We start from the raw sequence: 15,360 nt of genomic DNA on the forward strand, positions 1-15,360 counted from the left end.
ATGCCTATATTACTTTCTTAAAGGGGTTGTTCACCTTCCAAATACTTTTTTCAGTTCAGTTGCTTTCAAATTGTTCCCCAGAAATAAAGACTTTTTTAAATTACTTACCATTATTTATTTTTTACTGTTTTTCCAAAATCTACCGTATATACTAGAGTATATCAGCATCCAAAATGTGCTGAAAAAGTCTACCTCGGCTTATACTCGAGTCGGTGGGCAGTAGCTGAGATTGCAGTCACTTTTAATCATTCCTATACCAACAGTTCGCTTGGGGAGAGACTCCAATATCACACAGCGCCCTCTGTTGGTTATATGAAAGAATAACAGTGCGCCCTCTGTTGGTTATATGAAAGAATAATAGTGACTGCAATATCACACAGCGCCATCTGTTGGTTATATGAAAGAATAACAGTGCGCCCTCTGTTGGTTATATGAAAGATTAACAGTGACTGCAATATCAGACTGCAATATCACACAGCACCCTCTATTGGTTATATGAAAGAATAACAGTGACTGCAATATCCCACAGTGCCCTCTGTTAGTTATATGAAGGATTAACAGTGATGGCAATATCACACAGCGCCCTCTGCCCATGGTAGTTGGACAGTGGGACAATGCACACAGTAATCCGTTTGGCAATTCTCTGTCACCATCAACTTTGCAAAGAAGTCCGGTTGATCGATGGGGGGGTCGCTTTGGCGGAATGTGCGCTGCTGGGAGACAGGGCTGTAGTTGTGGCTCGGCTTATACTTGAGTCAATAAGTTTTCCCAGGTTTCGTAGGTAAAATTAGGTACCTCAGCTTATACTCGGGTCGGCTTATACTCGAGTATATACGGTAAGTTTAAAGTTGAATGTTCCTGTCTCTGGTGTTTGAATCTGGCAGCTCAGTTATTCAGATGCAGACTAAACTGTTACAATTTTGCAACATTTAGTTGATACATTTCTCAGCAGCATCTCTGGAGTATTAGCAACTATTGTATCAATTCTAACAGCTGTCTGTAATGAAACCCAGAGATTCTGCTCAGCACGGACAATGGTAAAAAATGTATCAACTAAATGTATCAATTTAGAACATTTTACAGGGTCAGTGACCCTCCCCTCCCAGAGCTGCTTTAGAATGTGAAAAAGGACACTTTACACTTCAATATTAGAAAAACTGTGACACATACTGTAGAAAATAGAACGTAAAAACTTAATTTGAAAAAGTCATTATTTCCGGTGATCTATCTGAAAACAACTAGTTGTTTGAAGAAGAACACCCCCTTTAAAACAAGTCAAATATATTGAATCCAATTCCAATGCACATTATGATTAAATAGACATTATATCAGTATTTACCCATTTGCTGTGACTGGCATAACATTTTGAGAGCATCTAACTTTAACTGGTAGTGAACTATTCTGTCTTCATTCACATAAAAAGAGCAATACTGTATAGACCAAACATTTACCGGAATTTGAATTTGCATTATTCTACTTTCCTGCCCTGTACAAAATATGAACAGTAAGCAAATGACTTTCAATTCATTTTACCGATTACGGTTACTATAATTCATCATAATACATTTCCTTAACTCATCACTTAAACACTATTATGTATGATCCTTGGCGTATTAAAAGGCTTCTGTTGGAAATGCTAATGATCATATCAATAAACTGTAAATGAATCAATTGCTTTTTAATATAGTGCTAGGTCATGTGTAAAATGTCCTGTCTACTGAGAGAGTGTTCCAACACACAATATATTGAAAAAACTTTTTTAATGATGGCAGCAATAGTATTCATCCTCTAAATAAATATATTTAGATTTCCCTTTTGATACTAATTCTATAACAACTATAAGAATGATTACCTATTGCTTTCCAATAGTGAAATGGTAATTTCAGTTTGAAGCACCATAGCTAAAATGCCCTAGAACTAGCCTTACATAAAAACATCAAGTCTATTAATAAGGTTTCCAGATGGTGGTCAGCAGGTTGACATTTTGGAGTCATACACTGTCAACTTGGAAAGGCCAAATTCACAGCTATTCAGTTTGTAAGGAGGGTACCCGGCTTCAGAACACTCTTCACTCACATACGACATGAATAGGCAAATATCCAGACTTTATTTCACTGAAGCTTCTTTCCGCAGTCACACACACACAACATTTACACAGAAACGGACATTCTTATTTGGCAAATATTCACACAGGCTTATTCCACTTTTCCCAGAGGACTTGTACCTAAGCAGGCTTGGGTCTTCACACTTGTTCCCCACCTGTCTCCGACGGAGACTCTCCGTAATACGGCACTCCCTATAGGTGCCCCTTTACTATTCGACCAGGCTTTTTCTTCTGGCAGAACACTGGTCCAAAGCCATCAAACCCTACTACTGGCCTAAACCCTTCTTCTTGAGTCCCTGTGCTGTGGAAAATCCACTGGGACACTTTCCTCCTCATAGGGGCATTATGTGGCCCATGCTCATTACCCTAGCTCAGACAACTAGGGGCAGATTTATCAAGGGTCAAATTGCGAAGTAAAAAATAGTTCGAAATTCGACCATCGAATTTAAATACTTCAAATTCGAATATCGAATTTGAACTTTTTCATCGAATTTGGGTATTCTGTGGTCGAAGTAAAATCGAACGATTCGAACGATTTTATCGAATGATTTTATTTTGACTTCAAAAAATGCTGTAGAAGGTCCCCTAGGCTAACATAGCACTTCGGCAGGTTTAATTTGGCGAAGTATTGAAGTCAAAGTTTTTTTAAAGAGACAGTACTTCGATTATCGAATGGTCGAATATTCAAACTATTTTTACTTCAAATCGATTTTGTCGTAGTATCCTATTCGATGGTCGTAGTATCCAAAAAATTACTTTGAATTTCGATTTTTTTTGCTTCGAAAATTCCCTAAAATTCACTTCGAGCCTTGATAAATCTGCCCCATAGAGTCTAGTCAAATCCCTCTCACCTGCTCTCAGCCTATTTGTATTCCCGTTTCCAGATCTCTTCACAGTCTTGCATTCGGTGCTGCTCCCATCCGACTAATTCAAATGTTTTACAATTTAAGTTGATTTGATTAAATACATTGATTTCTGTATTCACATTATAAAGCAAAATAAAGCTTTAAATAAATGTGTTTAGATACACCTTACTACAGTGTCTGGTGAAGTGCTCTGATTTAAAAAAACAAGTTTTACAATATTTAGAATATGAGGATGCCCGTGTATTGCTCTTATCAGCTCCATGATGCAAGTCATAAAACCATTTGATTCAGGTATGTAGTCATAAGTACTTATTACAATGCAGCAGATGCTGTTTTCTACAAAATGTTGTATTTTCTCCCACTTATATGCAACATGTAATGAATATGCTTAGATATTATTTGTACCGGTATGGGACCAGAATGCTAGGAATGGATCTTTCTGTAATTTGAATCTTCATACCTTAAGTCTACTAGAAAATCATGTAAATAGGCCGGTTTTTTTCCAATAAGGATTAATTATATCTTATTTGGGATCAAGTATAAGGTACTGTTTTATTATTACAGAGAAAAGGGAAGTCAATTTTAAAAATCTGGATTATTTGATTATAATGGAGTCTATGGGAGACAGCCTTTCTGCAATAGCTTTCTGGATAATGGCTTTCTTAATAGGTTCAATCCCTCACATCTATATAAATTTTACCCCAAGGAGAAATCAGCACAGTGTTCTAGCAACCCAGTTCCTTTTTTCTTACACTAAGGGGCAGATCTATCAAAGGTCGAGGTGAATTTTCAAATGAAAAAAATTCTAATTTCGAGCTATTTTTTGCATACTTCAACCAAAGAATAGTCCAAATTTGATTTGGATTTGAAGAAAATTTGAATATCGAAATTTATCATGTACTGTCTCTTTAAAAATGAGACTTCGACCATTCGCCATCTAAAACCTGACGAATTGCTGTTTAAGCCTATGGGGGACCTCCTAGAACCTATTTGGAGTCAATTGGTGGAGTCTGAAAAATCAAAGTATATTTTTTGAAAAACTTTTTTTTTCAATAGGCTATCTATCTACAGATAGATACTTTTTCTGCATTAATCAAATGCAGGTTTATCATCTTTGTCTGTATGCCATGAGTTTATTCTAGAAAGTTGCATTGCACAATAATATGTATTAAATGAGAAGTTGTTCAGTATGTTTGTTTGGGTATGTTTAGTTAAAGTAATATTTAACATTTCTGATTTACTGTATTTTATTTTGAAATTGGACAACTTTAAATTGATTTCTTTCATGACATTAGGAATAGTAATATGAGGCTGTGTTACATAAAATAATAAGTCATCCACAAAGGCAGATATTTTGTGATGCACTATTATTACACCTTTAATATTAGTGAGTTGTCTGATTGCACTTAATAATGTTTCCATTGTTCGAACAATAATGCAAGTGCGACAATGGGCAGCCCTGTCTTGTTCCATTTCTTATTAACACTTTATCTGATAATAAACCATTAATTCTTATTCTTGCACTGGGATATAGAAACATTATCTTATCTATGATTGTTTTCCCAAAGCCTATTTTCTCCAACATCGAATTCAATATATCAACTCTATCAAATGCTTTTTCTGCATCCATTGATAAATTAAGAGCTACTTATCATTATTAAATTTAATGTTCTAATTGTATTATTTTTTTCTTGTGACTTTTTTGTCATGGCGAAAAATTTTAATAGTGAATTTTTGGCGAAATGCAGAAATTCACTGCCAATCCATACCTGGTGAAAAAATTCTCTTGTCACTAGTTATGATCAGTGACCTAATCATCCTACAACCACCCATAGGAGTTAATAACAGAAAGTAAGTCATAGGATTTCTAGAAACACACTGATGACTCCACTCAAGCAGGGAGGCCTTGGAGTCCCTTCACTCCAGCGATACTATGAAGCATCCCATCTCAGACAGCTGTTGGCCTGGTCTCGCTGGGACTCACACACTGTTTGGGGACAAATTGAGAACGAACAGGTCTCAGGGACTCATCTTAATTCTTATATTTGGTCCTCCAACAGGCCACCATTCTCTGTATCAAATTTTCTACGCTCTACTCAACACACCCTGGGAGTATGGAATACTCTAAAACATAGATTTCGCTTGACCTCTGCTTACTCCTTAAATACTATTTACTTGAACAATGCGGCCTTTTATCCGGGCACACTGCGGGAGTTTTACTCTAGATGACAGAAAACTAACTTACACACGATCAAGGACCTATTGTCTCCCACTAACTCGATCCTCACCTTCGGAGAACTTTCCCAAAAAGCTCCATTGGTTCAACTTCGATTATTCTAATATTTCCAACTGAGACACTTTCTGCACCCTTATATACAGCAGGCCAAATCCACGGCTCCTCTACCTTTCGAGCTCCTAGCCAGATCAGGCTTACCACAAAAAGGTCTAATTTCTAGAATCTACAAACTGCTGATGGACACACCACCAGACAATCACTCAAAGCACCCATATATGCTCAAATGGGAAGGGAGCTTGACACTGCCAATCCATACCTGGTGAAAAAATTCTCTTGTCACTAGTTATGATCAGTGACCTAATCATCCTACAACCACCCATAGGAGTTAATAACAGAAAGTAAGTCATAGGATTTCTAGAAACACACTGATGACTCCACTCAAGCAGGGAGGCCTTGGAGTCCCTTCACTCCAGCGATACTATGAAGCATCCCATCTCAGACAGCTGTTGGCCTGGTCTCGCTGGGACTCGCACACTGTTTGGGGACAAATTGAGAATGAACAGGTCTCAGGGATTCATCTTAATTCTTATATTTGGTCCTCCAACAGGCCACCATTCTCTGTATCAAATTTTCTACGCTCTACTCAACACACCCTGGGAGTATGGAATACTCTAAAACATAGATTTCGCTTGACCTCTGCTTACTCCTTAAATACTATTTACTTGAACAATGCGGACTTTTATCCGGGCACACTGCGGGAGTTTTACTCTAGATGACAGAAAACTAACTTACACACGATCAAGGACCTATTGTCTCCCACTAACTCGATCCTCACCTTCGGAGAACTTTCCCAAAAAGCTCCATTGGTTCAACTTCGATTATTCGAATATTTCCAACTGAGACACTTTCTGCACCCTTATAAACAGCAGGCCAAATCCACGGCTCATCTACCTTTCGAGCTCCTAGCCAGATCAGGCTTACCACAAAAAGGTCTAATTTCTAGAATCTACAAACTGCTGATGGACACATCACCAGACAATCACTCAAAGCACCCATATATGCTCAAATGGGAAGGGAGCTTGACACAACAACTGAGTGCGGAGGACTGGTCTGCAATTTGGTTTAATGCCCATTAAATGGTCACCTGTACCAGACAAAAAGATAGCCTATATAAAGTACTTATGAGATGGTATCATACACCAGACAAGCTTCACGCTCTGTTCCCGGATCATCCGAATGTTTGTTGGAGGCAATGTGGTGAAGTTGGAACTTTAATTCATACTTTTTGGTCTTGTCCTAAATTGCAGAAACTATGGGATGATATTGAAAAATTACTAACCAGAATAACTAACCTTACCTTACCCAAAGATATTTTAACGTACCTTTCAGGGAAACCATTCCCTCTGCTGTCCAGACAGTCCCAGACCTTAGTCAATCAGATTCTAACGGCGACTAGATTAGCCATAGCAGCCAAATAGAATGCCCTAGATCAGGGGTCCCCAACCTTTTCTACCCGTGAGCCACATTTAAATGTAAAATAAGTTGGAGAGCAACATAATCATGCAAGAAGTTCCTACAGGTGCAAAATATGTAATATTATTGGCATTTGGTAGCCCATATGTGGACTTGCAGCCTACATGAGGCTCTGTTTGGCAGTACATTTGGGTTTTGTGCCACTAAAGCTTGCCTCCAAGCCAGGAATTCAAAAATAAGCACCTGCTTTGGGGCCACTGGGAGCAACATCCAAGAGGTCGGAGAGCAACATGTTGCTCACGAGCCACTGGTTGGGGATCACTGCCCTAGATCCACCAACTTTGTCTGAAGTAATAACCCGGGTAAATAGTAATCGATTCTTCGAAGAAAGGATGGCCTTTCTCCAGAACAAAACCTAGAAATATTTAAAGGTCTGGTCTGTTTGGGTACTCGAGGGTCTAGCAGAATGAGACTTTTCCACTTGTAGTCTACCCAAGGAATGTTTTTACTTATTTCCCTTCTTTTTACAGAAGATTTGTTCACATGATGCTGTTATTAGCTTTGCTGGAGTTGACTATCCTAGGCTGTCTATTTTTGTTACCTCCGTCCCCTCCCTCCCTCTTTAATCTTTATTCTTTACTCACTCCACCCCCCCCTGCCCTACCGTCTGTCTACCCTCCCCTTTTTTTCTTTACTTCTTCCCTTTAATCAACCTTCTTTATCGAAGAGGCCTTATAGAATTAGTAAATGTTTAACATTGCTTGTGATGTACTGTACTATTTTGTAAGGCTTATGATTGTGTATGTCTCCTCTATTTCCTAATAAAAAAAATTTAAGTTACAAAAAATAAAAAATAACAGAAAGTAACTTTCATTTAGCAGAATAAACTTTAAGCCAGGCATAGGAAGGTCTAATTGAAGGTTGGATCTGGTACATCAAGGCAAGATGAAGAGAAAGTCCAAGCCACACTACACTAAGGATTAATGCAGCACAAAGTTCCCTGTTCAGGAAACTAACCAGGCAGATGAGGGTCAATACAAGGAGAGAACAGCAAGGGAGAACCTAAAATGGGCATAATGACAAGCAGGGAATCAGACCAACAAACTGGCAATTAACACTTATGCCCTCCAGCAGATCCACCTCCTGCTATGATGGAGCTCAGAAAGAAATTGAGTGCATGTTCGCTGCCTGTTTTTACATCGGGAACCAGATGTAAACCTTTTGGAAATATAAAGAATACTCTTTTCCCAGAGGACATAGGTGACTGACCAAGACTTATTGCAGTAGGGAAAAGTTATTCCTATTGGTCCCCTGCAAACATATCTGTAATCAATGGCTCCACAATGTAAAAATATGATGATAGATAAACATTAGTGAATCTGACCCATTTCGTTTTGCCAAAAATTTGTGAAACTGAGAAATTTTAATCACCCATCAGAATCTATGGGCGTCATTTTCACTGCGAAACTTGGCAAAATATTTAGCTTATCACTTATAAACACCCATTTGCTTCATATGTAGAATATGAATCATACTATATATATTTTTTACAGTACTTTCTCCTATTTCAAATACTGTACATTACTGAAAGAAAAAAAACATCGGAGTGTCAGGCTTCTCTCACATAATCCACTATGGTGCAATTTAAACTTATGAATTATTGCAATTTACTGTGTTCCATGCTGTATTCCTAATGGTGTGCACACAGCAAGATGACTCCAAGCTGTCAGTAGTTACATACAATAATAATAGGTCACCGGCTAAATTCATTTTTAGCATTTGCCATTGCTCTGTCTCTTCTTTAGCACAAAGTTTTTACCATACTGTAAACAAAACTATCAAAATAGCCATGCTTCATCTTCATCTCAGTCTATAGAGCCACCTAAGCGCTTTATGCTTTTTGTTTGTTAACATTATTTATAAATTCTCTTACTGGGATATTTATAGAAATTCATAGCAACTGCCATCAATATTGTGTACTATGTTTTTCATTGAGAGAATTTTATGACATTTGCTTCTTACTATTATGAATAAAAAATTATTTAAAATAGTTACATTGTATCTGCATGTCACTGAACAGGTGATGCAAACAGGTACCAAAAACGTGTTCTGATAACAACAATCTATATTAAACTTTGAAAAAATACGTATTTCAGTTTTAGTCATGTAAAGGCTTAAAACAAATGATCTCCCAGCATGCCTTTGCACTCTTCAAAGCTGTCAGGGTAAGTGGCTGTAAGGCGTCCTCGGCGCGTCCAAGATGGCTGCGCCCAGAAGAGGCCATGCGGCCGTCAGACGCCAGCGTGACGCTGGCGTTTTCGCGCAGTGTATTAACGCTGGCGCATCCTTTAGACGCTGGCGTCCAAAACGTGCAGACGCTGGCGCATATTCTGGCGCATGTCCTGTGACGTCATCTAGCGCGTTTTGGCGCAAAAATCCACCTATTTAAGGTCGCCAGAAGGTTCTCTCAGTGCCCGAGTATAGGTTCTTCTATCCTGAGTTCCTGGGTGCTTACTATTATTGATTCCTTGATCTTCGACCTTTGCCTGAAACCTCGACTTTGATATCTTGCTGCCTGGACCGACCTCTGCCTGTAATCACGACCACGTTATCTTGCTGCCTGGACCGACCTTTGCCTGAACTGATGATTCATCTGCCTAAACCCTTTGTACCACAAACTGTGTTTGCCTAGTTGCTTCCTCCTTGCTCCACACTATAGTCCCTGTCCTTGCTCCTGCCCTATAGTCTCAGACACATATGTGTCTGAGACTATAGGGCAGGTGGCAAGGACAGGGCTCCTTAGTGATCTGCGTCTTCCAAAGTAAGTTAGGGGGTAATTGTGGGATGTCTATATACCTCCCTCAGTTTGCACCTCATGAATACAGCAGTGCTAAACACTAGCTGCATTGTATTCATGGGGTAGCATAGGTCTTTGCATCTCATTCTGGGAAAAAAAGGCTTGCTACCATTGTGCAAAGTCCTGAATAGAGTGCAAATGTGCAGAAAACACAACTGGCATTTTCCATACCCTGCACTCTGTAAATTATCTCTCATATGGTGGTTTTGCTTCAGAACCCAGTCCCTCCAATAACAATGTATAGGAAAAAAATATTTTACCTCTTTTACTAATAATATATTCTAATATTAAAATACTAGATGTGCAGGGAGAAGGTCAAGGTAATGATGGCTACCAGGTTGTGAAAGAAACCTGCCATTGTCAAAGGTTTGACCCCTGGGACATAAGGGCCCCTTTAATGTTTATGTCCAACTAACTGAGAGTGCTTATAGAAAAAGACAAATATAAATGAGTTAAAAAAAATGATGACACAATCATCCACATATTACATGAATAATTATGTAATTAATTTATATTCACTCTTTATTTACAATTAAAAGTGGGACATTACTACTGGTCAGATTCATAAACGTAAGATGAAGAATTAATTAGATTTACCCAATCTGTTCCAAGATGAACTATAGCAAAATTAATTAAGACTTCATGAACCACATAGGACATTTTGGCCTGCTAATTGGGAATAAAATTGGCCCTTAGCAAACATAATATAACACATTAAGGATTACTGGTCGTTTTCTATCAGCCTTTTATCTATTTGAAGAAGAAAATTAAAGAAGATAAATACATGCATAAAATAAAAAAAGATTTACATTCTGATGAAAATGTATTTAAATATTATATTTACCTAATTTATTATTTCAAAAAATATTCCGATATTGACATTTTTATTTCCATAAATTCAAATTTTTATTAGAAAATAGTCATAACGTAGTTCTAAGTTGTTATAGTTGCCTTATCAGATACATTATATATTTCCTTTCCAGTGTAAGCACTGCAGGACATCACACAATTGATGCCAATATAATTAGTGGTAACTTCTCCAGTCCTGTCAAAATATCTGGGATGCTTCCTTTGGGAAAAGATAACAGATTATTGCAACCCTGTTCTTTGAATGATATTTGACCTTCGATAAAATTGCAGGAAACCTGTTGAACTTGAGTGTCAAGAGATGGTTTTAAATAATTTTATAAAAACGAATTGATACATATGTTCAGGCATTTAAAAAAAATCAATGTAGTCTCTTCAGTAATGAATATGTGAGGCATTTTAGGAGCTAGCATAGCTTTATTATAAGTGATATTTAATCTTATTAATTGTCTGTATCTTTCAGAAATCTTTACTGATCTACAATTGTTCAAGTTGCATCTGAAACAAAGAAAGCTGAGCTGGAAGAGGCAGCTATCACCTCTGACTTGTTATGATGTTTTATATATGATGTTTAACAGGGTTAATCATATTTCAATTTATTGTAAAACGGATCATAAGGGTCATTAGAAAAAAGGAAGTAATTCTAATCAATGGCTTCAGGTGATTAGTTTTTGGATTAGCTGATTTTGTAAATAGTAATGATAAAAATAGAGAGAGTCTTATGGATATATAGAAGGATGCACATGGGTGGTGTTGTGGGGAGCTGTAACTGAATGCATGGTGTTGGGTTTTTGTCCTTATTGATCTTATTTTCTGCTTGAGTTTTGTGTGCGTTTTCACATTGTCTCAGTGTTCAGGGATTTGTGGATTTGTGGAATACAGGATAGCTGTAATTCTTGCTAAATCCAATAAGGCCATTCAGATAAATACCATTTAAAATCCCCAGGTATGTGGTTATAATAAATATATATAATTACCAATGTCCTTGATGACGTGGTATGAAGTCAGTAATATGATGTTTGAAAGGTTCTGTCTGCCATAAGACTTTGTTAATGATGTAATTAATTAACAGCCTTACCAGCCACTTTCTGTGCTTTGTAGCTTATACTAAACCTTAAAGAGTTACTGACACCAGAAATTGAACCTTATTTTACATCTACCATAAAATTGTCTTTGCATGCTTTGTATAATTTTGCCATAAAGTATTTGCCAAATGCTTTTACATTACCTGTCTGACTCTGTGGGGCATATTTATCAAGGGTCGGATTTAGAATAGAAAAAATGTCGAAATTCGTATTGAAAAAGACCAACCGAAATGAAGTTTTTTTTGGTCGAATAGGTCAGTTTTCAATCGAATATGTCCGTATTTGGCCGAATTTGAATCGAAAGAATAGCGCATTTGATCGAATTCGATTAGAAGTTTTTCCCCAAAAAAACTTGGTCCACCAATTTATTCCAAATAGGTTCTAGGAGGTCCCCCATAGGTTAAAACAGCAATTCAGCAGGTTTTAGACTGTGAATAGTCACATTTTAAAGAGACAGACATGATAAATTTTGATATTCATATTTTTAAATTTTTTTCAAATTTGAATCAAATTTGGACTATTCCCTAGTCAAAGTACACAAAATATAGCTCAAAATTCAAATTTTTTTAATTAGAAAATTCACCTCGACCTTTGATAAATCTGCCCCTCTGTGTTCGTCTATGAGAGGGATGCCATATTTGTGCAGCAGTAGTCTGTTAGCATTAGAATCTTTAACTCACAGGCTGAGATGGGACAGTCAGGTTGGAAAAACAGTCAGGTTTAGGAACTTCAACTAACTTCAATTACAAAAACAAACAAAGACAAACTTCTTAGCAAAAAACAATGAGCATGACCTATAGGTAACTTTTAGGGTGTTATTTATCAAAGTCCAAATTTATCTCAATATTTTCTGAAAAAAACTCAGACCAAATCCGCAGGGTTTTTTGGGCTTATTTATTAAAACACTTTCCCGAAAATTTTGTTTGCGGGAAAAAATCTAGAAAAATCCGATGTTCACAATTTTTTGGCTTTTTCATCCGATTTTCATGATTTTTTCAGATTTTTCACCCGAAAACTAAGAAATTGGCCCGAAAACTTCAGGGTATTGCCAAAAACCCAGCTCATATAAAAAAGAATTTGGGACTACTCCCATTGACTTATATGCAACCTCGACAGGTCTGAGATGCCGCATTTTCAGATTTGGACTTTTCCCATCCTCTGGGTTTAATAAATTTGGAAAAATGTGTTATTTTTTTTAAAAGACCAATTCTATTAAAAAAATCATGAACTTTTCGTGATTTTTGCATTCAGAGTTTAGTAAATAACCCTCTTAAAGGGCATGTAAAGGAAAAAACATAAAATCCCATTTTTACTTTCTTTAATGAAAAAGAAACCTATCTCCAATATACTTAAATTAAAAAATGTGTACCGTTTTTATAAGAAACCTGACTGTATGCAGTGAAATTCTCTCTTCATTTACTGCTGTGGATAGAGTTGTCAGATAGTCCCTAACTGCTGAGCAGGGAAACAATCATACTTATGAACAGCAGGGGGAGCCCCCGCGTTACTTCCCAGCCATGCAGAACTCAAGCAGCTTTGTTTATGACGATCCCTAAGCAGCTCAGACCACACTGAGCATGTGCACAGTCTTAGTCTTGCAAAGATGTTTAACAAAGTTACAAGATGGTGACCCCCTGTAGCCAACTTTGAAAGCATACATTATTTGTTTGATTGGGCTTGTGGTGCAGTAAGTTCATGTTTATATTTAGTATACAAAATACAGCATTTCTAGCCTTATTCTATTTTACACTTTACATGCCCTTTAATGTACAGTCATATTTTAAAAAGTAGTCAGTATCACTTTAAGTGAGCTTTTACCAACTTATAAAGTATATACATATATATATATAATTAACCTTAAGACTATAGAATATTAGTAAGATGAGAAAATACTTGATTTATTTTACAATGATCAGATTCTCTTCATCAGCATAGAAATCCTTTTTTCAATATTCCCATTTTAAATGACTAGCGCTTTTACAAAAAAAAATCTTAACAGGTTGTGTTTTCTATCATAAAGATGTTACACCATATACTGTTTGTACCTATCGTCAGAAAGCTGATCTGTACATTTTGCAGACACTGTTACCTGAGCGTAATGCTTCCTTCTGGATACTCTCATAGTCGTGCCAGTCTTTTCTTCTAAGGCCATCTGTCCATGTGTAGAGCTGAGGCTCGCTTACTCCCAGTGAAAATGGCTAAATGAAATAAAGAATAAAAAGAAGGTAGCATAAATATTTAACAAAACACGGTCACTGAATTTTGATTCTAAAATAAAATACTTATCTACATTTTGAAAATATTCCATCTATTAGGAGTCATCAAGCTTAAAAATGGTGGTAGACTGTACAAAAGGTTTCAGTTACAAGAAACACATTATATCCAGCTTTTTATATTCCACTTGGACATAGGGAGCTAAATCAGGCAAGGTACTGTATATGCCATATGTCAGCACCATGACTGACAAGCAACCAGACATCTGAAAGTGGTAAAACTAAGGGAATATGCCAGCTTTTGCATTTTGCTATTAAGCCAAACCACTGCAAGTAAATGTAATTTACGATCGATCGAACAATTTTCAAAAAAAAAAAAAAAATAACTTAGCCAAATATTGGCTATAGGTTCTAGGAGGTCCCCATAAGCTAACATAGAAATTCGTCAGGATTAAAGTGGCAAAGTGTCAAAGTCAACGTTTTTTAAAGAGACAGTATTTCGATTTTTGAATGGTCGAATATTCAAAGTTTTTTCAATTCAAATCGAATTTTGGCCTATTCGATGGTCGAAGTACCCAAAATTTACTTTGAAATTCAAAGTTTTTCAATTCACTTCGACCCTTAGTAAATGTGCCCCTTAGTATAAACATGTATTTATAAAGCACCAACTTACTCCAGAGTGATCTACAATGAATGGGTTTATACATTAAAGGAGAAGGAAAGGTCTTACTTGTTGTGCTAAAAATTAGGCACCCCCAAATGATTGCATGTACTTACCCAAAACCACGGGCCAGTGCACCTATTAGGAGAAAAATGCGCATGTGCAATAGAGCGAAAAACGAAACTTTAACGAAGAAGTCTGCTATTTCGTTCTACTGTTTATGTGTCTGCCCTGGGAAATTTGAAGAAAGAAGAAGCAGATGATCGCTCCATGGTGCTTGCTGCAAGAATCCAGAGCTGGTGCAGTTTTCTTCTAATAGGTACACCGACCCGGGGTTTCAGGTACAGTAAGTACATGCAATCACTTGTGGGTGCCTAACTTTTTGCACCCCTAAGTTAAAAGACCTTTCCTTCTCCTTTAATGTATACACCCATTCATTGTACATCACTCCAGAATACGTTGGTGCTTTATAAATACAAGTTACTAATTAGTGTAATTAATGTAAAGTACTGTATTTCTTTTACATAAGATAACGGGAAGCTTTGTCTCCTGTGTTAAATATTTGGTACCGTTGGTGACTAATCTCCCTGAAAACACATTGCTCTTCACAAAATTCACAAACTGTAAAATTAAAAAAACTGCAAAAAAAAAGTGAAACAGAGAAAAATGAATACCCAGCATAATTTTTTTTGACACACCAATTTTTGACACACAACTTTTTCTTCTCACTCCAAACGCCGTTGTTTCGTGTGCTGACTTTTTTTTCTCTTTTTTTGGTTTAATTAACTTTTATTGTTTATGTTTAATAGTGATGGGCGAATTTGGGGCATTTAGTTTTGCTGAAAAATTAGTGAATTTCCTGCGAAGTGGCGAAAAATTCACGAAACAGCGTCCATTTTTTTTACGCAGGCGAATTTTCGCTGCGGTTTCGAGAATCGCGGGAGTTTGCCGCAAATTCGTGCCTGGCGAATAAATTCGCCCATCACTAATGTTTATCT

At 36.9% G+C, this 15,360-nt stretch overlaps 1 protein-coding gene across 1 annotated transcript in view; it reads right to left on the reverse strand.

The window, feature by feature from the left end:
• Positions 1-15,360, reverse strand: part of galntl6.S (polypeptide N-acetylgalactosaminyltransferase like 6 S homeolog) — a 578,928-nt gene that overhangs the window by 367,894 nt on the left and 195,674 nt on the right. The window contains exon 2 of the mRNA XM_018243208.2: positions 13,578-13,686. Coding sequence (XP_018098697.2) covers positions 13,578-13,686 — 109 coding nt within the window. The remainder of the gene's footprint in view (positions 1-13,577; positions 13,687-15,360) is intronic.

The sequence above is a fragment of the Xenopus laevis genome, chromosome 1S, assembly GCF_017654675.1.
Source record: "Xenopus laevis strain J_2021 chromosome 1S, Xenopus_laevis_v10.1, whole genome shotgun sequence".
In the NCBI taxonomy this organism is placed as follows: Eukaryota; Metazoa; Chordata; class Amphibia; order Anura; family Pipidae; genus Xenopus; species Xenopus laevis.